This window comes from Podarcis muralis, chromosome 1 (assembly GCF_964188315.1).
Source record: "Podarcis muralis chromosome 1, rPodMur119.hap1.1, whole genome shotgun sequence".
NCBI lineage: Eukaryota > Metazoa > Chordata > Lepidosauria > Squamata > Lacertidae > Podarcis > Podarcis muralis.
Genome location: NC_135655.1, coordinates 117,179,873 through 117,206,649, shown reverse-complemented (window position 1 = coordinate 117,206,649; position 26,777 = coordinate 117,179,873). Strand labels below are relative to the sequence as shown.

Sequence of the window (26,777 nt, the reverse complement as noted above, 5' to 3'; positions counted from 1 at the left end):
CTCATCTGTCCCCTAAAGACGTCAAGGAGATTTGAACCGCCCCTCCCTTCTTGGTACATCACTCTGACACCTAGTTAGGGAAGTTCTCGAAGGACACAAGAGTTCTTATTCGGAAGTGTCCAAAGCAAGGAAAATAAAATAAACACACAACACATATCCCTTCTGTTCAGCACAGTAGAAACCATAGAGATCTTAAAACTACCGCAAAAGTTACCACAGTGTATCCCAGAAGCTGTACATTAATATAAAGCGTTTTAGGGGTGCGATTAGGTTTGAAAACCCACTAGGAACGAAGCAGAGAACATTTCCAGCGGGACGCAGCATAGAGGCCACACACTACTTCCTGTGAGATGGTGGATACATTGGTTTAATAAATGAATAAATAAATCCGTTAACTTGCAAACCAGTTAAACTGCAGTCGTTCGACCTGAACAGTATTTACGAAAGCAGGACCCATAAAACTGTTTCCTTTTATGCAAGTTTAGATTCTTTAAACTTTTCAGTACCATCCAAGCTTGTGCCCTTGGGTCGGTTTCGGTGTTTCGCATTCATTCAGGATGCACAATGGAAATTCAATTTCTGTTCAAAGGTACAGAAAGACTAGGGAAACTTCTCTATTCTGAGGCGAATCAGAGTGGACAGTAATTTATTCTCTGCTGCCCCCAGTGCTTGTTTTCCCAGTATAATTATTTAATTCGAGTATTCAAATCGTTTTGTTGCCATTCTTCCATTTTGGTATTTTGTTGTGTGCGCCTTTGTCTCTTAGACCCAACTCGCAGCCGGAAGGAATACGCTGCTTGTTTTAGAAACAAGCGAACCCAACGCCCTTCCCCATCAGCCAATCAGAGTGAAGTAGGACTCCTTTCCTAATTGGCTATGCTCTCCTTTATGTAATGTGAGCCGCGCTCGGATTTATCCAATGAGGCTTCAGTAGAACATTCACAAAATTTCTGCGGTGGTTCTTGGGTGGGCGGACTATCGAACGCAGTCGCTCTTGTTTCTAGTCCTCAAGGCCACTGTAATAGAGCGAGGTCGAAAACGAAAAGGCTGCGGAAGGTTGGGTCGCTTGCTCTCAAAGGTGGTCCATGGAGACCTTAAGCTGGGGGGCGGTCTGTCAGAGAGCGCTACAGTGGAGCTGGGATTTTGTTATTCCTTCCTGCTTTTGCTCTATCTTATGAGCAACCCAGTCCTGTGGTCCCAATGGAGACAGACTGGTCTAGTAGTCAAAATTCATAGCCCTCCCTTTGACCATAGAACAGTATTATTATTTAAATAAACACCTTATAGTTTTCGATATTCGAATCCAGAATGGGATGAGCTGTGTTTAAAGAGTCTCTCTCTCTCGCTCACTCACACACACACACACACACACAGACACACACACAAATTGTCATTTTTCTATAACTATGCCTCTCAGTAGTTTAATACTATTTTCTCCAAGGCCTTTAAATCTTGCCCTGAAAATAATTGGCTTCCTTTTATGTGCCCAGTAGCGTCAGATCAAGTCGAATTACCTTCTAGGAGAGTGGGGAAGGGAAGGGAGAGACAATCTACTGTAAAATAATTGCCCAATTTGTACCTATTACTTCAACGTCGCGTGGATGCAGCAACCTGGTTAACTTTATTAGCTGAAGATTTCCTGATACATCATCCTCACAGAAGTTCAATTTGGTTTGGTTTTTAAAACAAGAATAACTGATTAAATCTTTAAATGGGAGGAGGAAAGGGGAGGGACAGCCCTGGCTGGCTCTAGACAGGCCCCGCTAGATCTCGTTTTAATTAACTTTTCTGGAAATGAGAAGCGTTGGACTCCCGCCCTCCTTTCTGGATGCACCGAAGGACGGAAGAAATAGCACAACTAGTACAGTTGATGGTTATCAAGTAAGCCTCGCCAAGGAGAAATAGAAGAAATCCAATACGGCAGACAGGGACGCTCCTGTTATCTGTGCCACTTGTTCAAGGAGACCGGCCGGTCTACTAAATTTTTAGGGCCACGATCTAACGAAGTGAAGCCCCCTTTAATTCCTGGAGTCCATTGGTGACCTGAGAGTGATTGACTTTGGCTGAATTCTCGGCTCTTTATAGGTAATCGGGTAAAGGACCCCTGGACGGTTAAGCGCAGTCAAAGGCGACTATGGGGTTGCTGCGCTCATCTCGCTTTTAGGCCGAGGGAGCTGCGTTTGTCCGCAGACAGCTTTCTGGTTCGTGTGGCCAGCATGACTAAACCGTTTCTGGCACAACAGAACACCTTGAGGGAAGCCAGAGCGCACGGAAATGCCTTTTACCTTCCTACTGCAATTGTATCTATTTATCTACTTGCACTGGCGTGCTTTCCAACTGCTAGGTTGGCAGGAGCTGGGACAGAGCCGCGGCAGCTCAGCATCTTGCGGGGATCCAAACCCTCAACTTTCTGGTAGGCAAGCCCAAAAGGCTCAGTGATTTAGACCACGGCGCCACCTGGGTCCTTCTTTATAGCCGCCACCACCACGCGATGCCATTGCTCACGCGTTGCTGAAAGTCCAAACCCCATTCCAACACGCTTTGTGGGGGCTTCAGCTCAAGGGACCCCCGTTACCATTCTTTCAGTTGTTGGCAAGCTCAGTGCCTTTTGGAATTGAAGAAGGCTGATGTCCTCTCCAGTGCATCAAGCCCGCACACACAGAGGCACAGCACACGCGCACTCATCGAACCGTATTCTCTGGAGAACAGCGACCCCTTCCTGTCTCTTTACGCACCAAAAAAACCTAAACTGAACTTGGAGAGACATAAATAATAGGGGGAGACTTAGGTTCAATTTCCCCACTCACGGGGTGATCTTGAGCCTCTCTTTGCCAGGGCTTTATTATTAGTATTAGCATCATGTTATCCTTACTCTGCTTATCTGTCTGGGTTTCCCCAGCCACTTTGTGGGGAGAATTCCTCCCTGACCGCTTTTAGAGCAAGAGGCAGGGGAGCTGTGGCTCCTCCAGAAATTTATGGGACTCCACCTCCCATCGGTTCCAGCCAGCATGCCAAATGGGTCATGGTGGATGGGAGTTGTAGTCCAGAAACATTGGGAGGACCAGTAGCTTCCCGATCGCTGCTAAATACGGCGCATTCGTTCCTCTCTCGCTATTTGAGCAGAAATCTAAAATTAAGATTGCGGTAGTTTGCCTGTCACAAGCGGGGACCTCTGGTGGGTGGATGAGTCAGTGGAGTCACGTTTTGCAGCCTTCCTCGGCTGAAAACTTTATTTAAAAAAAGCAAGCTCCCTCCTCTCTTCGGTCCGATGCGCGCGCGCTCTAGCGAAGACGCGACACCTCCCAAGTTTATTCTTGGCACCGCGTGCTTTCGCCTTGAAAGGGAGCCCCTGCTGACACGTGCCTTTCTGCAAACCCCACCCGCTGCCCCTCCCCCTCTCCTGCCTCCTACTGAAGTCAGCGGGACGTTTTGCCTTGGGCTACTCCTTGCAATGGGGGGGGGGGGGGAGGCCTGGCTGTCACCATGAGGAAGGAACCGCGAGGGCGTGAGTGAGCCGGAAGAAAAGGAAGCGCGTCCCAAAATCGTGAGCCTGAGTCAGAGTGACAGGAGAAGACAGAAATAGCGACTGCTTTGGGGGGCTTCCCCTCCCTCCCGCACCGGCACTTGCACGCACGTCTTCCTCTTCGACTGAAGACGCAGTTCTTCGAAGGAAGCTATGGGATCCGTGCAACGGGCTCCCCACTGAAGGCGACAGCAGAGAAGGCAACCACTTGGTTCCAATCAGGCCAAATGGTTGCTAGTTATGCTCAGAGTAGACCCTGCAGTCTACTAACCTAACGCCCATCATTTTCAATAGCCCTACCCTTGTTTGGGCAGGAACATACAATGCTAGTGTCTATTGCGTATTACAGCATCGGTACATCTAACCTCCTCTGTCTTGTCTACACGAGCTGGCTGCGGCTTTCTGGGACTTCAGGAAAGGCTCTTTCCCACCCCCTTCATGGAGATGCTGCGATTTGAACCCATGACCTTCTGGATACACAGCAGCGGCTCTGTCGCTGAGCTACAGGCTCAGGGTGACCCATTCTGCACTCACGAGTGGGATTTGCTTCGGATGAAACGTTTCCCAGGAGTGGGGTGTCCTGCTCCTCCATCCGGTTTCTTTGCACCTAAAACGTTTCTGAATAGGAGCTAACTTTCGTTATGGCTTAATTTATAATCTCAGAGGAGCTTTCCCCACCCCCCTTTTACAGTGCCAGCCTACGCACGTTTACTCAGAAGTAAATCGCACTATGCTGAAAGTGGCTTCATCCTAGGTAGATTGGAAGCCTTGATTATGATTATTGATTTTTTTAAAAAAGTAATAATCAGAAATAAATAAGAATAAAAATGTGCACCCCACCCCCGGACACCATTCCATTGTAACTATCCAACCTCCCAAAATTCCAGCACCTCTTGCGATGATTTGACCCCTTTCCGTTTTAACACTACAAATTCTACAAACACCCTCCATATCTCCTCAAAATAATTTCTCCTGCATATTCCCCACCTTAATGGCACATGTTAATTTATCATTAATAGCTATATCCCACACCTCTTTATACCATTCTTCCATTCTGGAAGGAAGACTGGAAGCCTTAAACACGAAGTACAGTTATTTTTATGTCTTAATTTAAAAAAAAAAAGTAACCAAACTGATTAGAGAATCCTGTTCGGAAAGTCTCTTTTTTAAAAAAGGTTATATAAAAACAAGAGTAGAGGTCGTTCTCCTTTTATTTTGAATTCGTTTGCGTTGAAATCTATCGCAGTTATGTGCGTTGCGAGCTTAATACTGACGAACTGATGCGGGGGGGGGGGGACGCATTCATTCACGCCCCCTACCCCCGCCCCTTCCCACGAAGGAAATAATTCTCTTTCGGAGGATGTGAAGCGAGCGCAGCCTTCCAACATATAGATTAGCCTCCGAGGTGGTCCATTGAAGCCAGGCATAATAGGGCATCTGTTCCCATGGCAACGAAAAGCAAACCCGGAAAGCTGGGGTAGAGTCTGACTGGAGCCGGGAAGCATTGACCGATTAATCAGCAGCCGCGGGGGACCGACGGACGCGCATTCGCCGTGGATTTCAGAGCGCGAGCGCCGAACTAGATTTCCTGAAGGGGAGCCACATCCTAAAGTCTGGTCCTATGTGCCTGTTAGCTTAGAAATTAGTCCAATCTCAGAGGGACTCGCTCCCTGGCAAAGCGTGCGCAGTACTAAGCGCGGCACTCATTTCAGTTTCTGAGCACATTTGATGCGGATTGAGCTTCATACACACACACTCATTTTCCTCCGCTTTTGGGGGGGGGGGTCACGGACCTTTCCCTAAATCGATGCCTCCAGCAACAAGGAAGAAGAAATCTCAGTGAGGCTGCTCTCCTTTGTTATGCTAAGGCTGCGATCCTAACTGTGTCTGCCCTGAAGGGCTACAGAATTCAGTGGGGCTTTTTGTTGTTCTTTAGTCGTGTTCTTTAGTTTTAGTTTTTTTGTTTTAGTTTTAGTTTTTTTTTAGTTCTTTTGTTGTTCTTTAGTCGTGTTCTTTAGTTTGTTGTTCTTTAGTCGTGTCCGACTCTTCGTGACCCCATGGACCAGAGCACGCCAGGCACTCCTGTCTTCCACTGCCTCCCGCAGTTTGGTCAAACTCATGCTGGTAGCTTCGAGAACACTGTCCAACCATCCCGTCCTCTGTCGTCCCCTTCTCCTTGTGCCCTCAATCTTTCCCAACATCAGGGTCTTTTCCAGGGAGTCTTCTCTTCTCATGAGGTGGCCAAAGTATTGGAGTCTCAGCTTCAGGATCTGTCCTTCCAGTGAGCACTCAGGGCTGATTTCCTTCAGAATGGAGAGGTTTTATCTTCTTGCAGTCCATGGGACTCTCAAGAGTCTCCTCCAGCACCATAATTCAAAAGCATCAATTCTTCGGCGATCAGCCTTCTTTATGGTCCAGCTCTCACTTCCATACATCACTACTGGGAAAACCATGGCTTTAACTATACGGACCTTTGTTGGCAACTCTCGGGTAAATGGGGTTAGGGTTGCAGCTTAACATGGAAAAGTGGGTCTTAGAGAATAAGGCGGCCCTTTACTGTTAAAGCGTCCGATAGACACCTCCGCAATATCTCTCCCGCAGGTTGGATGCTATCAATTTGAACAGCGCTGCTGATCGGCCTTTGAAATCAATGCAACTGGCTTCTAAATAAGAACAACCGTTGCCAGCGGTGTGCCTGAACCTTTCGCAGTTCTGCGTTTCCGGAATTGGAAAAAGAGCACCGCCACACACTCCTCCACCTTCCAGGAGTTGTTGTTGCTATTATTTATTAAATTTGTATACGCCCTTCATCCCAAGGTCACAGGGCGGTTCACCGCATAAAATTAGGAAACAAGAACACAAAATGCATAACAATAAGACCAAACAAAAGCAAACCCGCCCACACACACCCTCCCACAAACGCCTTTAAAAGGCCATAGACTGTTTAATCAGCCAAAGGTTAGGTTAAAGAGGAGCGTTTTCGCCTGTCGCCTAAAGGTGCATAATGAAGGCGCCAGGCGAGCCGCCCTGGGGAGAGCATTCCACAAAAGGGGAGCCACTGCAGAAAAGGCCCTGTTCTCCTGTTGCCACCCTCCCTGCCACAAGCCTCAGATGAGGATCACAGCGTCGGAGGTGGTTCATATGGGGTCGGTTTCACTGGTGGTGGTGTACCCTGGATAAGTAAAAGCCAGAATGCAGGCCATACCTTCCAAGGGAGGTGGGGATTCTGCGCTTAGTGCCTACAGACTCCTGTATGACTACAGTGGGAATCACTTCCGAAAACTGTGAAGTTCACGTCCAGCTGTGTGTTCCAGGACTGACTATGAAACCAGAGAGGCTTAAAAGCAGCGGCGAGGGTGTGCGTTTCCCAGATTTTGCTGTTTTGGAGAGGTTACTTTTTTGGTATTCCAAAAAACAAACCCTTTCTTCGTTTGCTTGGCTTCGATGGCCGCCCATGGCCCCTATCACAGTCCAGGCAGTCCGGACGGGGCCCCTTTCACCTGAAGTCCACAAAACTTCCACCGCTGGGGAAGGAAAGTTGGGACGAGGTGGGGGCCTCTTGGCAGGATGCCATTGACTCCGTCCTGATCTTTCCCTTCCTGTCTCTCTTTTGGAGGAGTGGCATCTGTCCGATCGATTTAACAAGGATTTGCCATTGCACTAAATGAGGAAAAATTGCGCGCGCGGTCTCTCTCTCCCCCCCCTCGCACCCCGTCCTTTTTTCTTGCCTGACTGGCTTTTTGCAGCTGATGTCCTTTGAGCGCTCCTTCCTCGGGGCGAGTTGTCTCTCCCCATAAATACTCTCCCTCTCCGACCTCGATAGGGGAGATCCTCTAGAACCAGCCCCACTGCGGGAACGGGCGGTGGGGTCTGGCAAAGCAGGAACCAGTTTGGGGGGGTGGGGGGAGCAGGTGTGGCTGGGTGCTTTGCTGGGTGGGGTTATCAGCAGCACGGAGGGTCTCCTTCCTTCTCCCCTGCCTGCTAACTCTCCTGAGCGGCTCGGTGGTTCTTTTGCTAAGCCAAGATGTTGGGAAGCGAGATCAAGCCTCCTCTGACCTGTCCGCCTTGTAATAACGATGTAGGGTTCTTGCAAAGGAACAACAGCCTGGAAGACAAGAGCCGGCTGGTGAGCGCGCTCAAGGAAAGGCAATCTTCCAAGAACCTGCTGGCCTGCGAGAACAGCGAGAAGGAAACCCGGTTCCGGAGGACCGAGACGGACTTCTCAAACCTCTACGCCCGGGGTAAGTAAATCCTCCTCCTCCTCCTCCTCCTCCTCCTCCTCCTCCTCCTTCTTCCTGCTGCTAATTCTTCTTCTTTCCCAGGTAGGACACATTCCCACTAACAGGGGTTCCTTTCCCAAAAGGAAAGGCGAAGCGTTGAGTTGTCTGATCTTGAGTAATACCATTGGTCCATCTAGTTCAGTGCTTCTTGCACTGAACTAGCAGGGCTCTTCAGAGTTTCAGCCTGAAGATGCTGAGGAATGAACATGAGAATTCCTTAATGGAAAACAGTTCTCAACCTATAGCCCTTCTCCTAAAGATACAGGCACATTGCTTAAGAGAATCACTGTGTCCATTGGTAGCTCAGTGATTGCCCTGGCTGGCCTTGATCTCAGAAAGGGGATATTTCCCACCCTACTTAGAGAATGCTGGGCTGGGTGAATTTGAGACCTTCTGCATACAAAGTAGATGTCCCACCACTGAATTATGGCCCTTCCCTAATATTTGAGGGGGGCGGGGGGAGGAGAGAGATGGTCCTTAGAGGTTTAAAGGCTGCAATCCTAACTCCACTTTCCGGGGAGTAAACCCCGTTGATTTCAATAGGACTTGCTTCTGAGTAGACATGGTTGGGATTGCGCTGATGGGGAATTATGCGCAGAGTGAAGAAAGAGAAGTGTCCCCTCACCCAACACACACACACACACACACACACACACACACACACACACTTTCCCACACAACTTAAAATGGGAGTCGTCCACTGAAGCTGATTGACAGGAGAATCACCAATACAGGCAAAAGGGAGTCTTTATCTATCCCAAGTTTATTAATGTATTGGAGTCACCGACACAAGATGTGGTGATGGCCACTGGCTTAACCACCACCACCTCTCAAGAAGTGAGTTGCATTGAATTCAAGGGGAGCCAGTGTGGTGTAGTGGTTAAGAGCGGTAGTCACGTAATCTGGGTAACCGGGTTCGCGTCTCCGCTCCTCCACATGCAGCTGCTGGGTGACCTTGGGCCAGTCACACTTCTTTGAAGTCTCTCAGCCCCACTCACCTCACAGAGTGTTTGTTGTGGGGGAGGAAGGGAAAGGAGATTGTTAGCCGCTTTGAGACTCCTGAAGGGGAGTGAAAGGCGGGATATCAAATCCAAACTCTTCTTCTTCTTCTTCTTACTCCCATGTAAGTGGGGTTAGTGTAGCAGCTTTAGATGGAGTTATAACAGTGGGGATTTGGACAAAATTCATGGCTTGTCAGCCACCATAGCTATATGAAGCTTCCGTGTGCAGAGACATTAACAACAGTTGCTGGGGTAGGGTAGACAATGTGTGGGAAGTGTTGCCTTCATGACTTGCTTATATGGGCTTCCAGGGGCACTTGCCTGATTAGGCTTCTGCTCCTAACAGGACACTAGGCTAGACAGGCTTTAATTCTGGTGCAGCAGGGGTCTTAGCTAGCAGCCCCCACTTAAGCTGAGACTTGACAGTAGTACTGTGATGACTCCATAGAAGTGAAAGGAAACACACTTTGTACAAAAGCAGAGGCATTCCTATCTTTTTCAGGTGTTTCAGGCTTTGAGTCATGCATGCAGACTGTGTAGCTCAGGGTTTGACGAAGCTGAATTCAAATTCAGCACCAAGGAGAGCTCCTACAGAGCAGCATGTAAAATCAAGGGCTGGAGGTGGCCTTTTGAGCCACTCGGTCCCAGTTCCTGCCAACCTAGCAGTTCGAAAGCACATCAAAGTGCAAGTAGATAAATAGGTACCACTCTGGCAGGAAGGTAAACAGCATTTCTGTGCGCTGCTCTGGTTCATCAGAAGCAGCTTAGTCATGCTGGCCACAAGACCCAAAAGCTGTACGCTGGCTCCCTCGGCCAATAAAGTGAGTTGAGTGCCACAACCCCAGAGTCATCTGCGACTGGACCTAACGGTCAGGGGTTCTTTTACCTTTATCTTTACCTCCAATCCACTTCTCCTGTACTTCTCTCCCTTTATTGGGGCCCTAGGAACTTATAAAATGGCAAACTCAGCCAGTCATACTGTAGCCTCTGACTGCAGCAGGCAATGTGCTTTTGGTGTCCAAAAAGCTGCTTCCCACAATAACTACCATTTAGGTAGGTCAGATGCTGCTGAAAGACCACAGTCATGATTCTACATGTACACTGAAAAGGTGTAAACATTTAATTATTCAAGACTGTTTCAGATCGCTTGCCATGTGGAGTTAAATTTATGAATTTCAGAAACACACACGCACACACTGCAATCAACAGATCTGAATCCTCACAGTAGGAGCCTTCAACTACTATATATAAGCAAAGATGCACTAAAGCTAGTTATATTCATGCTTGTGGATGATTTCCAAAGATATAAAACATATAGCAAGCTGTTAATGCACCCCAAATGTAAGATAAATGTATTTGAATGAGTGTGGGGGGGGGTTTGGGGGGGGGAGATTGAGATAGAAAGAGCTCAGTAATTTCTAACACTGAGAGGCACAGACCTTCCTGGAAGTAAGCCTTGCCCCCAACCCACCAACCCACCAGGGAATAGTTTATAGTTGCCCAGTGATGCAGGAAAGGCACTCTGTACATGCTCGAAGACACTTGCTCTTCAGAGAGACAATTGTGTTAGTTTGTTGTCGCAAAACAAAAAGGAGGCCTGAAGCACCTTGAGGACTATTAGATTTGTCACAACACAAGGTTTTGTGGGCTTCAATCTCTACCATCAGACACATGTTATCTTTGTTCTGTTCTTGAGTATGGAAGGAAATATTGAAAACAGTGGGGCCAGAGTTCAACAGGAGCAACAGCCTGTGTAACTATTCTGGCCGGGTCCCTGTATTTTTAATAGCTTGCTTAGAAGCAGAAATTCAGCAAGTGGCCTCATCATCCTCCGTCGCCACCTCCCCACCGGATAATATAATATATAATATAATCTGACAGAGTGAGGATAACACTTCATGCCTCTGACCAAGCAGGCTCTGGTTAGTTCATGAAATTTTATGCCATAGTAAATCTGTTAGTTTTTAAGATGCCACGAAGTGTTGTTTTGCATAGTTCTTCATAGTCCCAGGTCATATAAAGCAGGCAGAGTTGTGTGTGTTTTGGTTCACACTACACTTTTTTTTTTTGGCTAAAAACAACAACCATTAAATCAGGGTGCACCAGCCTTTCTGAGAATTGAGATGGAATCCTTCTCTTCCCTACCCTTCTTGCATTTCTCCAGTTAAAGGGCTACCTTCCTGGGGAGGGAGGGGCTTGAGACAGGTGTGCCAACTGCTTTTCAGCTAGGGATCTCGTGCCTTTAACAGTTATGTGACAGGCAAAAATCCAGCAAGTTAATTTCTCTTGTTCTTTTGCAAAACCGCTGCCAGTCAGTGCCCACAATACTGGTGTTAGTTGGACCAATGCTCTGACTTAATATAGAGCAGCTTCCTAGAACCCCAGAATTGTAGAGTTGGAAGGGACCATGAGGGTCACCTAGTCCAACTCTCTGCAATGAAGGAAGATTTCACTCAACGTGGGGGCATGAACCTACAACACTGGGATTAAGTGAGCCCTGGCTCTAAATAGGTTAGAGATACCTTACCTAGAGAGGGACGCGAGTGGCACTGTGGGTTAAACCACAGAGCCTAGGACTTGCTGATCGGAAGGTCAGCGGTTCGAATCCCCGCGACGGGGTGAGCTCCCATTGCTCGGTCCCTGCTCCTGCCAACCTAGCAGTACGAAAGCACGTCAAAGTGCAAGTAGATAAATAGGGACCACTCCGGCGGGAAGGTAAACAGCGTTTCCGTGCACTGCTCTGGTTCGCCAGAAGTGACTTAGTCATGCTGGCCACATGACCCAGAAGCTGTACGCCAGCTCCCTCGGCCAATAAAGCGAGATGAGCGCCGCGACCCCAGAGTCTGTCACGACTGGACCTAATGGTCAGGGGTCCCTTTACCTTTACCTTACCTTACCTAGATGCAGTGATGAGAAGAGTGAGTATGGAGACAAGGACACTCTTGCTTTTTTGGGGGGGGGGGAGGGAATAATCCAGAGCACCACATCCTGTTTTTACATGTGTATGTACTAACACGGATCAGAACATCCACATCTCCCCAAAGCATGCATTGAAAGAATGCAGAAATTCCATCCATTTTCCTGTTTAGCTACCCTGTTCTTGAGCACAGAGATGGCAAAGGGTTTTAGTGGTCTTAAATTTGCGTACTGATATACTTGTGGTTGCTATTCTGGATTAACCAATGTGTAGCAGAAGGCAGTCGGTGTGGTGTAGCATTTAAGAGGGTCAGTCAGCAACATGTTGCACTGTTTCTTGTTAGTTGTATAGTTTTGCTGATCCAAAAATTAATTTAAAAAACACGATAAAAAGAGTGTTGGCCACTGGGGAGACCCAGATTCAAAGTCCCACTTGGTCAAAAAGCTTGAGGTGCAACATGGGTCCACTCATTCCATCTCTCGGTCTAACCTTTCTCGCAGGGTTGTTGTGAAGATAGTGCGGGTGACTTGTTAAGAGTCTGTGTACTTCCTTGAGCTTCTTGAAGGAAAACCAGGGTATAATTGTACTCAGTCAATAAACATGCACTTAGGAGTAGCTTGGCAAAAGAGGATGACATGAGGAGTGGGGAGATATCGCACACCCTCTTGTTGACCTCCCTTAACATGGCTGTTGTTGTTTTATCGGTCCCTTCCTCAGATCTGCTGCCAGCTAAGAATGGTGAGGAGCAGACGGTGCAATTCCTCCTGGAGGTGGTGGACATTCTCCTGACGTATGTGAGGAAGACCTTTGACAGGTCCACCAAAGTCCTGGACTTCCACCACCCACACCAGCTCCTGGAGGGCATGGAAGGCTTCAACCTTGAGCTGTCTGACAACCCAGAGTCACTCGAGCAGATCCTGGTGGACTGCAGGGACACACTGAAATACGGAGTCAGGACAGGTGAGAGAATGCCCTGGAGCTCTGTCCAGAAGTGAGGGGTATGTGGGCAAGGGCTTCTGCCAGGCCAGAGTCTGAAGGCACACAAGTTGTGGCACCCTGGCTGAAACCAAGAGCATCTGGGTCTGGCCAGTGCCCAGATGAGAGACCACCGGGGAGCCAAATACCGTATTTTTCGCTCCATAAGACACACTTTTTTCCTCCTAAAAAGTACAGTGGTGCCCCACAAGACGAATGCCTCGCAAGATGAAAAACCCGCTAGATGAAAGGGTTTTCCGTTTTTGAGTTGCTTCGCAAAACGATTTTCCCTATGGGCTTGCTTCGCAAGACAAAAACGTCTTGCAAGTCTTGCGATTTTTTTTCGCTCCCCCCCCCCTTTTTCTAAGCTGCCAAGCCGCTAATCGCCTTTTAGCCGCTAAGCCGCTAAGCCTTTAATAGCCGCTAAGCCGCTAAACCGCTAATAGCGCTAATCCGCTAAGCCGCTAATAGGGTTGCTTCGCAAGACGAAAAAACCGCTAGACGAAGAGACTCGCAGAACGGATTATTTTCGCCTTGCGAGGCACCACTGTAAGGGGAAATGTCTGTGTGTCTTATGGAGCGAATGCATGCTCCCTGGAGCCAAATTGCCCAGGGGCGAAAAGCAGATCATGCCTTTTTTTTATTAGTAGAAAAGGGGAAGGGAGTGTTGAAACAAAACCACTGAGCAGCTGATCGGCAAGTGATCGGGAGGGATAAGGGACTCTAGATATAAAGGAGGCTGCCTGGGAGTGGGGAGGTAAAAGCACATGGATCCTAAGGATTTTTGCACTGGGTCACCCCAAAGTCACCATCAGATCACATAGCATGTCCATGGCTATAGCCTGCATCAAAAAATCACGCATCCACTGTTTCGTGGGGCCGCAATGGCATGGCTCCACATGGATTCTCAGGATTTTTGCATTGGGCTACCCCAAACTCACCATCAAATCACATATCATGTCTGTGGCCACAGCATGAACCACAAAAATCATACATCCACTGTTTCGTTCAGAATATTTTTTTTCTTGTTTTTCTCCTCTAAAAACTACGTGCGTCTTATGGTCAGGTGCGTCTTATGGAGCGAAAAATACGGTATATACCACCTTCAGTTCCATCATGGAAGAAATGCCAAATATAAATGTCAAAAAAGAAAAGAAAAAGAAAAGCACTTCTCTTATCCCACATACTTCCAAAAAGGAAAGAAAAAGAGTCTTATGCTCTCATACTGAGTGAACTTAATTTTGATGCCTTTCATCCTGGTTTCCATGAGGCCTATTCCCAAGAAAGATGTTAAAGATTGGGGTGAGAGTTAGCTGGAGAGAGGTGGTCTGGGCCAAACAGTTGTTTCTGTGGACTTTGATAAACATGCAGTGGCTGTGATCAGGGTCAGCCCAAGACATTTTGGTCCCTGGGGTAAACCACAAGGGAGAAATAAAGATCTACATCGGGAACAAGGGTGGGAGGAGACCAGCAATGCCTGGTCTATTCTCCAAAAAGCCACCGTGGAGGTGGTATTGGGCAGGGGGCTGCCAAGGAGGCAGCAGATCCAACTTCCAATGGGTATACTGGGGCAGTGGGCAGTGCATTCCTTGGAGACTGGATCTGCTGCCCCTGTAGATCTTGCCACCCGAGGCGGTCACTTCACCTTGCCTCATAGGTCGGCTGGCCCTGGTTGTGATCCTAGCTGGCACACTTTCCTGAGAGCAATTCCTTCTGAACTCAGAGGGACTGGCTTCTGACAGGAGCACTACAGAGAGAGGAGGAGAGTATAAGGTCCCCCCCCCCCTATATTTCTGACTACATTATTTTCCAGGAATGTCTATATATCTGGGCATACATATTATGAAGCATATCAAAAGCAGCAGTGGCAAATGCTTTAAAAATGCCCTGCTTCCCTCCTGCAGCTTAACTTGAATATATGCAAGAAGCAGGCTTTTCAAATTTGTCTGTGAATTTGGCTCCCCACCCCACCGCCCTACCTGTCAGACTAAGGAAACCCGCCCACCATGGCAATACAGCTTCCCTATAGGATCAGACTGCAAGCCTGTGCTTTCCTGTGCATGGGGCCTGAATCTATCTCTCTCTCTCTCTCTCTCTCTCTCTCTCTCTCTCTCTCTCTCTCTCTCTCACACACACACACACACACACACACACATATAGAGCCCTCCCTTTCGAAGTGACTCTTGCCTTGTTGCCTACAGTAGGCAGACTGTTGGCAGTTCCGTTTGTCACTCAGATGGGCATTTTTGTAGTGTTGGGTGTAGACAGCGCAGACAAGCACATTTGAAAAGTCGTAATCCCTTTTTCACTTGATGAAATGCAAGCGGCGTGTATCTCGGGGGAACGATATCATTAGGTAAATGAGGGCATAAATGACACTGAATTTGCAGTTTTTCTTCTTTATGTTCCCAAGACATTTAATGCCAAAAAGCAAAGAAAGGAAAGGGGGAGAATTTGGTTTCTTGGGATCATTAATACCTGGCCGCCCTTCTGATAGCGCATCGAGCAAGGGGAGTCTCCGGTTTCCAGGTCTTTTCCGATAAAGGTATCAAATGTAATCTTCCCCCATTCATTTGTGAGTATGAGGTTTTCTCAGGCCCACTTATATGTAATTTTCAAGAAGGGGTGTGTTAGTGTGCCTGAAATGTTTTAAATCTCACAGGGGAGCTGTCCAGCAGAGTCAGCAAAGTTTCACAAGCAAGTTCTGGCGCAGAATAGCATGTGAACTGTCCAGGAGACCAGTGTAGGGTCATGAAGCAGTTACACCAGCACCTTCCAGGAAGCAGCTGAGGGTTTCTGTAGTGAGCCAGGCTACCCCACACTTCTTGGTGAAGCCTTGATCTTAATCATACTTAAGGTGATGCGTTCAGAAGAGGGCTGTGCCATTAGATATGAGCTACTGTTTGGACGTCGGTGGCACCGTGGGTTAAACCACAGAGCCTAGGACTTGCTGATCAGAAGGTCGGCGGTTTGAATCCCCGCGATGGGGTGAGCTCCCATTGCTCGGTCCCTGCTCCTGCCAACCTAACAGTTCAAAAGCACGTCAAAGTGCAAGTAGATAAATAGGTACTGCTCCGGTGGGAAGGTAAACGGTGTTTCTGTGTGCTGCTCTGCTTCGCCAGAAGCAGCTTAGTCATGCTGGCCACATGACCCGGAAGCTGTACGCCAGCTCCCTCGGCCAATAAAGCGAGATGAGCACCGCAACCCCAGAGTCAGCCACGACTGGACCTAATGGTCAGGGCTCCCTTTACCTTTACCTTACTGTTTGGACTCATTTTCGTTTTTGTTTCTGATGTCCCAATGATAAGCACAAAGAAGCTAGAGCTGGGGGAATGAGTCCAATTGGGCTGCATTATGAAAGAACTCTGGCTGGAGTGTAATCTCAGAGGCTCCCTTGGGGTGCCCTGACCCCTTTACAACCTGGCTCAGGTAGAGGCTGGCTTGCAGTTAGTCTGGGCATCAACTTTTAAAAGCCAGTTGTTCAAAGTTATTCCTTGGGAATCTTGTTCAGGAAAGAATGGGGCAAAATGATGTTCCTATGCCCTGAACTTAGCCTGAGTAGATTGTTCTATGCACTGTTACAACTCTTTATAAAGAGCAGTGGAGCAAGGAAACAAAAGTAATTTTTGAGCTGGAAACTACTTTTTATCACAGAATAGGTGTCATAAAAGGGGCAACAGCCACCATACTCTGCTCCAGTATTTATTACTTTTTTCATTTATAACCTGCTTTCTTCCATCATGGAACCCTTGGTGGTATATACGTGGTTCTTGGGAAGTCTACTCAAATAATAACCAGACCTAGACCTGGTCTGGTGAGATGGCAGTAGTCTCATGTGCCTTGTCCTGGATATTATGACATATGGGGACACAGTGCAATGACAGCAGAGCATGCCAGAATCCCTAGGCTGAAATCAGCCACTGTCAACACATATGATGCTACTCAGCACTGAAACAGAACATCACATGAGGCAGCTCAGCCACCTGTCATTTTGAAGGATTTACTAGCTCCCATTGGATCAAATAATATTAGATAGTTGGGAGCTAAAATGGATAGGTAATACATTGCAGCACATCATGGTGGACCTATTCATCACCTTACATTGCTGCTATGGCTAGATGGGCATTGCACACTTTCCATGCTGTTGCTCTTTTAAGACCTGGGTATTCGCAGCTGAGCAGTTACCAGATGTAATATAGCTTCATACTGCATTCTGTATAACCAGAAGGATGGTTACCCAAACTTTACTTGACTACCTTCATGAAAGAACATCCCACAGTCTCCCTCCATGGCTTGTCCCCATTGCAGATGGAAAGTATTTATTAATATTTAAGTTAAAATCAATACTTCCATTTAAAATCATTAGTTATTGTCTTTTCTGTCATGGGAGAGATCAAGGGACCTTTAAAAACAATACTACGTGGTCCACTGCTTTCAGCAACACATGTTTACTCAGAATTAAATCACGCTGTATTCAATGGGGCTTAACTCCTAGGGAAGAGTGCGTAAAGTTGCAGCCTTTACAATTATTTAATGCAGGGAGAGCTAACTTGTGTGGCCTTTCATATGCTGTTGAGCAACAGGCAGGGATTATGGGAGTTGTAGTCCAAGAACATAGGGAGGACCACATGTTCAAAGGGAAAAGTTGTTTTGTCGCAGATACTGAAATGAGTTTTCCGTCACACACAACAGTTCTGTACCGCAAGGTTCCTAGAATACTTTAACTCACAGCAAGCACTTGTACCTGTGGGACAGATTAGTTGTGACTGAGTCCAGTTGGTTGCAGTGGAAGTGATGTGCAGTGCTATTTTTCTGGAAAAAGAGGTGCCAGAACTCACCACGAACACCTTCATTGTTCTCTTATAATGGCAATGGCGCACACTTGAGAGGTGCTGGAACTGAGTTCTGGTAAGTTCTGGCTGAAAAATGCCCTGGTTATGTGTGACTAACTTTAGTTGGATCGGAACCTTGTGCTTTACTTTCATAACAGGTTGTTGAAAAGACAACTGTTGTGTTTTTATAAGTGCCGGTCAGACATGCCTACCATCCTCAGTTCAAAGGTCATATTTAAAGTCAGGTGACCCAGGCGATCAGATTTGTGGGGAGGAGAGTGCTGGGTTCAGGGCATGCCTGACGCTAGTTTTCTACTTTCATATTTTCTTTTTTGCCATCATGGTGCAACACCATTTGGATTTTCAACCTTGGGCATCAAATCATCTTGGACTACCTCCAGATGTTGATTTCCTTGGAGTAAACATTATGTCTTGCTAGTTGAATCCAGTTGTTCGTTTTTTTGTTTTAATTACAGTATGAAGGATTTAATTTTGCAACACTTACAGAATGAACAGGTTTGGGTTAAGTCTTGCTAGTAGGGAGGGATGATGTGGCCGCTGAATACCTGTTTTCACTGAAGTCATGAAAAAATAGTTCAGTGATTAGATTTAGATTTTTCTAGGGCCTTTTAAGTGTGTGCATCAAACCTTAATGTGAGTCCTAATGTGATCTGACAGTGTTCTTCTCTGCTACTGGGCACCAGGCAGCTTTATGAACTTGTGTCAGAACAAGCCATTAGGTTGTCAGCATGGTTTTGCATGAAATACGTTTTCTGAATTACCTTCTGTCTCTCACTCTCAAAACCGATACTTTTTAAAAGCTAATTTTCTTTCTGAAGGTCACTTGGATAAAGCTCATTGGTTGAAAATAGGAAACAAAAGATGCTCCTTAAATTGTGGGTCAGGATCACGGGCCTCTTTGCTTCTGTGATCTGGCTAGAAGAAAGGGGTTGGCAGTCTTTTAATCGGCTGCTAAATAAATATGCAATCAGCCACCCTGAATGGAAGGTCTCGAAATTATGTTTTCCTAATAGGACGCTAGAGGGAAGGGATGCTGTGACAGGTGTCTGCTATATTTTTGAATTCGTTAGTAATAATAGAAAATATACAATAATTAAAATATTTATAGAACTGCAGTCAAAATATAAAATGAGGCATCCCAGAGTTGCTTCTACCTCTTTGTGATTCATTGCCTGTAGGGCTACAAATGCAACCCTATGCATGTCTACTTGGAAGTAAGTTTCATTGAATATAATGGTGCTTATTCCAAGATTAGTGGGTATGGTATTTCAGTCTTAAAGAAGAGCAGAGGTAAAGAAATAATTACTATACAATAAGCAACCTGATCCACAGATCCATCCCTATTTATTGAGACTTAACTTTAATGCATATAAATCAAATGCTGGTGCATTCTAGATTAATACACTTCTCTGAAAAGGAGTAGATGAATGCATGGAGTTAACTATTGCATTTCCCATTTCCCACCTACCTAAATTATAAACATGTTTCCTTCTTGTAAATAGTAATAACAAACAGTAGCATTTCTAGTTTGAAGGCATAACTTTATGCAACACATTTTGCAAAATCATTTTTGGGGGGCTACTGATAAAAGAATGTGAAACCTCAGGGAACCAGAAGCAATGCAGATGCATAGATAATATGCATGTTTCCTTTAGATGGTGTCATTTGTTTTTCTAGGTCACCCTCGCTTTTTCAACCAGCTTTCTACAGGGCTTGATATCATTGGCTTGGCTGGAGAATGGCTGACGTCTACTGCTAATACAAACATGTAAGTACCTTAGGACTTTTCTCTCTGCTGTAAGGTGAGAAGGCAAAGTCCTGTAGATGTTGGACTACAGTTCCCATCATCCCTGACCATGTTCTGTGGGCTGGGGCCACTGGGAATTGAAGTCCAACAAAGCTAGAGGGCACAGCACTTAGCTATCCTTGAGTTAGAGCATCACTTCAATGTGCTAAAAACAAAGACAGATGAATTGGTTAGACTGTCTCTGTTTATCCTCTTGGGTTTGGACTCTGTTCTAAGTAGACAAGGATATTTAAGGGTGTGTGTATGGGTATGTAGATAGATTAATTAGGGGTTTAACTTCTGTGATACTGTGGCACCTAGACCATATCAAGAAAATTAAGGGACTTGCGGGGTCATGCTGTTCTATGACATGGGCGTAGCTAGGATTTTTGTTAGGGGAGCAGGACTGGGGGGGGAGGGGCAGAACCAACGTGACTGGTAAGTTAGTTAAGTATTTCTATTGTTTACACCCATGGTTTATGGCGTGGATAAATCTATGGGAGGTTGGCAGGTGGAGGGATGGAAACTGGCAGCAGAGTTAAATATCCACAATAAATAGTTCTAGAAATTCATTGGGTGCATCATCTATTTATCTTCACAACAAATGGATAGGAGGTTGAAACTGCTTGCTGTGCACACATTAGGAAAAGTAGCGTAAGCACTCCAGCTGCTGCTGCTAACCCCCATCTTGGGAGATAATCAGGGAAACGCTGATCCATCTTCTCCACTTTTAGAAATTTCTCCTGGTTCCTTTGATAGGTTCATTTCACATATTCCGAATGAGAAATTAAACTAATAGAGAACCCAGGCATATTAACATTTATCTGAACCTGGCTCAAGGTTTACCTCTGTCTGTCTTTGTAGTTGTCCTGAGTATATTTAATGTTGTTGCGGGGTGGTTAAGATTTCTTTTTAGAATTCCCCTGTTTAAAGTCTTGGAATTGGAAGGCGTGCTGGCTACAAACCTGAAGCTAGTTGTTTGTTTGTTTTAAATATAACCAGTATATCTGGAGGAGTCACACTTTCATATTTTCTGTACTAAAAGGAGGGCTAAAGTTGAGTTACAATCAAAACCTTCCACTGGAATTGATGTATAAAAACAAAATGTGCTCAGAAGGTGAGGAGAGACCAGAACTAGATTTTAAGGTTATTTTTTAATCACCTGTAGAAGCAGTTGGCAAGATGCTCTTCATTGATGCAGAATGGATTAAGAACCAGAAAGTGGAGTGATAACATACTCAGCTGAATTCTTAGTCTCCGTCTTATGCTTTAACATAGTGCAAAGAAGGAGTTTCAGTAGCAGAGGAGGAAATTGCAACTGAGTTAGCCTTAGATTCCATCATTTTATGAAATGCAATTATCTTTATTGATACGGAGGTTGCGGGGGAAAAGTTAAAATGAAGTTCAAGGTGATTGTTGGTATCGGTCCCCAGACCTACTGAAAGGGATGGACAGCGGGTGTGAGACACGCCTGGAGGCAGTTTGAAATTGTGTATTGATTTGCATGGGCTTTAGAAAGTGTGACATGAGAGGACTCCAAATACTCATCAGCGATCAAAAGGCAGGTTTCTATTTCAGACCGCTGTTAGATGTGTGCAGTGATGACTACATTCATAAGCAGCTGAAAAATCTCACCAGATGCGAAAGCAAGTTCATTGTGGGCAAAATGACAACGCATGAAGGAGCTTCTCCTTCAAACGGAAAAGCGAACTTTCTGCCATTTGCACCATCCACTGATAATGCTCTGTTGGTTTCAATGGGAGAGTTAAACATCTGTCACTCCTTGCTTGTTTGTTATACACTGCCCAATAACAAATAATCTCTCAGCAATTTACAAGTAAAAAAAAATATCAACATGCATAATAAACACAAACTCCAACAACAAAACTAAACCAGCCACAAAATAAAACCAGGGTAAAATCAGCAGCAGAACATGGCATCTATGCAATGGCTCTACAAAGCTCTGGAATGTTTTCAAATGGAAATACCTAGTGCAAAAAAGACCATAAAGACATTTCCACGCAAACCTCTCCAAGGAAGGGCTTTCCACAACCAGACAGCCACCACAGAGAAGGTCCTCTCTCTCATAGCCACCTGCCACCCCTCATTTGGTAGAAGCAGCCAGAGAACAGCCACAGAAGACAATCTTGAGGTCCAGAGAGGTGTACTGTATCTCCTTCAAGCAATCTTGCCCCAGGCCAGTTTTGGCCATGCAAGCACTTTGAAGTAGGCCTGGAAATGGACTGGAAGCCACTGCAGACATCAAAATACTGGTCTAATACTTTGGTGTAGACTCACATGCAATGCATTGCAATGATCCAAACAAGAGAATGCCAGAACATGGATAACGGTAGCAAGGCTATTTTTCTCCGGCGTGGGTCCCTACTAATTTATCTGCCTAACCTGATGAGAAATGCTCCAAGCCACAGAGGCTACCTATGCCTCTAGGAAGAGCTGGATCAAATATAGGGCTGCCATACGTCCAGATTTTCCCGGACATTACCAGGATTTCAAAGACAGAATTGACACCCGGGGAAATTTCCGAAAGGCGGCACTTTGTCCTGGATCTTAGGCAAGTCAGTTGAAAAATCATGTGCTGTTGTTGTTTTGGTGTTTTTGTAAAAAGAAGCTCAACTTTGGGAGTGTCCTGGTTTTTACTTTTAGAAATACGGCAACCATAAAAGGAGTCCGTACCCTATATGAACCTGGAAGTGCAACGCCTACAAAACAGATTGAACACTACTCAGTTGTGCAGTGGAACTCACTCTCCCTCGCCTGGGTTGAATCTCAGCTTATTGGTACTGATTCATAATACCCATTGTCTCACCTACATTTGTTCAGAAGGAGTGAAAGAACTGGGTGTCATCCACATATTGGTGACAACCCAGATCACTTGACTTATAAAGGTAGAGGGTAAATGACCCCCTGGATGGTTAAGTCCAGTCAAAGGTGGCTATGGGGTGTGGCGCTCATCTCACTTCAGGCTGAGGAAGCCGACATTTGTCCACAGACAGCTTTCTGGGTCATGTGGCCAGCATGACTAACCTGCTACTGGTGCACGGAGAACCGTGACGGAAATGCTGTTTACCTTCCCGCCGCAGTGGTACCTGTTTATCTACTTGCACTGGCATGCTTTCGAATGGCTATGTTGGCAGGAACTGGGACAGAGCAATGGGAGCTCACCCTGTCACGTGGATTCAAACCACTGGCTTTCCTATCCGCAAGCCCAAGAGGCTCAGTTGTTTAGACCACAGCACCACCCGCGTCTCTTGTTAGCTATATGCGGTACAATATAGCTTTCAGCTGGAAGCTGCTGGAACTCAGACTCAGTTCTGGCACCTCTCAGGTGTGCGCCATTGCCATTTTAAGAGAATAAATGGAGAGATTCATGGTGAGTTCTGGCACCTCTTTTTCTAGAAAAATTATGCTGTTTATAGTGGCAGTGTAAGTTGTTTGTGACTGCCCTGGTGTGTAGTGTTCAGGGGTATGAAAACTTCCGTGATTTTTGGTTCAAAGAACCAACTCAAGGTGCCCCATATACAAACACTCACCAACAGAAATTGCTTGAATCTGAAGTTTTATAGCAGCTGGCATAAGCTGAAAATTTTTACTAGCACAGTTTAAAAAAAAAACATGGATAGCTTTATATTTTCCTGATTTTATTAAATCAAAGCAAGTGTTGAAATGGGGATCTGAATGGATCGTTTTATTTTTGCACCTGTTGATCATTGCCGTCATCATCATAACTGCCAGGGAACTGCCATCGGCTCAGAGGCGAGAAATAGAAGGGAGCCTCCGAAAATCTTGTGAAGCAGTTCCTCTTCTGGGGAGGAGGAAAGCCCCACCTCCAGTGGGGAAGAGGTGCAAGGACCAGAGGATGCTGGTAGGAGCCTTAACACTACTCCTGGGCAAGCCGGACAGGAGGGAAACACGCCCTTGCCATCACCCATCCTGCGCAGTAGTCTGAGGCGCAGAGAGGGGTGGAGACAGTTGGGGGTAACAAAACTCTTATGTTGGGTGAGGTCCAAAAAAGGACCACTCCCGGATTCTGCTAGCGATTGAGCCAGACATGAGCTTTGGGGCTCTTCACTGTAAATAGGTAAAGGTAAAGGGATCCCTGAACATTAGGTCCAGTCGTGGCTGACTCTGGGGTTGCGCGCTCATCTCGCTTTATTGGCCGAGGGAGCCGGTGTACAGCTTCCAGGTCATGTGGCCAGCATTTCTAAGCCGTTTCTGGCGAACCAGAGCAGCGCACGGAAACGCCGTTTACCTTCCCGCCGGAGCGGTACCTATTTATCTACTTGCACTTTGATGTGCTTTCGAACTGCTAGGTTGGCAGGAGCAGGGACCGAACAACGGGAGCTCACCCCGTCGCGGGGATTCGAACCGCCAAACTTCTGATCAGCAAGTCCTAGGCTCAGTGGCTACACTGTAAGTAGTTTGCACCCAAATAAAGCCTGTAAAACACAGGTCGGAGTCCTGCCTGGTTACTCTCGAGCAACCGCAACAGCCACCTGACAGAGGCTTTTTGGGAAGTCACTGTGTGTAGTTTGAAGATCAGGAGATACTCAAATATTCATTACAGATACTCAAGCTCTAATCCAAAATGCACTGAAGCCAATGGAAGAACTCCCACTGCCTTCAGCAGACCTTGGTATAGACTCCCAAATTAATGACTCGAGCTGTGTAGCTGTCTTTTTCCGGGCCCCAGCTGCTTGATGAATGCACACGCAGCCTATAAATGTACCATCCCTGGAAAATTTCACATCTTGGATGTTGTACAGGTGAAGATTGCTTGACTTATTTTGATCAGAACCCACAAACTATGTAGGATAGCATACCTAGCACATCAGCTACCTAAGGTAGTTTATGGACTGCCATCTTCTCATCAATTTATTATATACAAATTCCAAACTTTTTGTGTCTCACGCTGATGGTACTTAAAAGTCTATGCGGTGTACTTGACACAAAATACCTGAAGGGAAGAAGAAAATGCATCTAATAGTAACCTAAGTTTAGTAAGACTTTGTACAAGGAATTCCCTGATGAAAGGAAGTTGGATCCTCAGCACCAGACCCTTGGCTCGTGTTTCCTTGGAATACGTTTGGACAATCTCAGCCAAAAAAATATCCATTTAAAAGTCCTTCAGTGCATTAGTTAAACAAATTGTTGCTTTTAGAATGCAACTGTTCACAAGACCCCAGAAACATTCTCGACTCATTATGAAGACCGTGGGTATTCCAGAGACTTGGTCACGTCCAAGCTGAACAGAAACAACACTCTCTGTGAAGGGCACTTTTGAAAAGTGTTGAGATATTTTAGCTGGTACAGAATGCTGCAGTTGACTAGAACCTATGTTTGGAATCACTTGTCCTTGTTGGCCAGTGGTCACATGAAATAGGGTCTTCTTGGTGGTAGCACCTTGTCAGCAGAGCTCACTAGCCCAGGCAGTTCACTTAGTTCCCTCCCTGCTGGTTTTCAGATGCTAAAACAAAGCTATACTCTTATTTCTCTCTCTCCCCTGTTTGTTTCATGTTACCCACGGCTTCTGTGCTCTTTTATCTGCTGTCATTTTACTTTGCTCTTTATTTATATGCTGTTTTTTATTGTTTCATTGTGTCAGTTATAATTGTGGTCTGTGCTGGAGGTCCTATGTGTACATGGGGAAAGACAGGGTATAAATATTTTGATTAATTGTTTAATGGTAAGATATTAAAACAGGTGCACCATGGGAATTACTCTGTATATGTGCAGCATTTTCCGAAACATGGAAAAGTGCTAATTATTTATCTCTCTTTCCCCTTTGCTTCCCTTATGAGTGCATAAAATTGGTCAGGGGTCCCTGTTGCCTGCACATATATGTGAAACAACATATACTAATAGGTACATGTAATATAAAGGTAAAGGTAAAGGTACCCCTGCCCGTACGGGCCAGTCTTGACAGACTCTGGGGTTGTGCGCCCATCTCACTTAAGAGGCCGGGGGCCAGCGCTGTCCGGAGACACTTTCTGGGTCACGTGGCCAGCGTGACAAAGCTGCTCTGGTGAGCCGGCACCAGCGCAGCACACGGAAACGGTGTTTACCTTCCCGCCAGTAAGCGGTCCCTATTTATCTACTTGCACCCGGGGGTGCTTTCGAACTGCTAGGTTGGCAGGCGCTGGAACCGAGCAACGGGAGCACACCCCACCGCGGGGATTCGAACCGCCGTAGGCGCTGAGGCTTTTACCCACAGCGCCACCCGTGTCCCCAATATAATATACAGACACTCTTTATTGATTGATTGATTGATTGATTGATCGATCGATCGATCTATCGATCAATTGCCAACTTGCTTGCTTGCTTGCATCTATATCTCACCTTTGTTCCAAGGAGCTGTCTCCATATTATCCTCACAACAACCCTGTGGTGTAGGATAGGCCAATCGTTGGTGGCTGACCCAAGGGATCTACTCAGCTTCATGACTGAGTGAGGATTTGAACCCTGGTCTCCCAGTCTGATACCTGAACCACTATGCCACCTTGGCACCACATTCATTTTGAAACGTATGAAGCCAGCCTCAGTGTAGCAAGAGAAGGGGTTTGGGGGTTTTTTGACAGGGGAACAAGCCAGGCAAAGCTACAAATGTCCTACATGTACGCTTGTGAAACATGGACCACTTATAAATACCATCTCCAACTCCTTGAAAGATTCCGGTGTCTCTGAAAAAAATGTAAACATCACTTGGGAAGACAGGCGAACTAATTCCAGTGTACTGGAAGAAGCAAAGATCACCAGCATCAAAGCAATGATTCTCCAACATCAATTTCATTGGAGTGGTTGTGTTGTTTGGATGCCTGATTATCGTCTTCCAAAGCAACTATGCACAGTCATACCTCAGGATAAATACGCTTCAGGTTGAGCGCTTTCGGGTTGCGCTCTGCGGCAACCAGGAAGTAACGGAGTGTGTTACTTCCGGGTTTCGCTGCTCACACATGCGCAGACAGTCAAAACGACGTCACACGCATGTGTGGAAGTGGCGAAACGGGACCCACACACGCGCAGACAAGCTGTCGCGTCTTACATTCTGTTCGGGATGCGAACGGGGCTCTGGAACTGATCTCGTTCGCATCCCAAGGTACCACTGTACTCTATTTCAAACTTAAAAATGGAAAGCGTAATGCTGGTGGTCAACAAAAGAGGTTTAAAGACTCTCTCAAGGCAAATCTAAAAGACTGTAGTATAAACACCGACAACTGGGAACCACTGGCCTGTGAGCACTCCAACTGGAGAACAGCCTTTACCAAAGGTGTCGTGGACTTTGAAGACACTCGAACTCAGGACAAAAGGGAGAAACAAGCTAAGAAGAAGGCATGTTTGGCAAACCCTCACCTTGATCAACTCCTGCCCGGAAACCTATGTCCCCACTGTGGAAGGATGTGTGGATCCAGAATCGACCTCCACAG

At 46.3% G+C, this 26,777-nt stretch overlaps 1 protein-coding gene across 4 annotated transcripts in view; it reads left to right on the top strand.

Moving 5' to 3' along the window:
• GAD1 (glutamate decarboxylase 1) overlaps positions 1-26,777 on the top strand; it is a 61,554-nt gene that overhangs the window by 11,220 nt on the left and 23,557 nt on the right. For all 4 annotated transcript variants that reach the window (XM_028749989.2, XM_028749998.2, XM_028750017.2 and 1 more), the window contains exons 4-6: positions 7,606-7,764; positions 12,439-12,681; positions 19,227-19,317. In XM_028749989.2, coding sequence (XP_028605822.2) covers positions 7,606-7,764; positions 12,439-12,681; positions 19,227-19,317 — 493 coding nt within the window. The remainder of the gene's footprint in view (positions 1-7,605; positions 7,765-12,438; positions 12,682-19,226; positions 19,318-26,777) is intronic.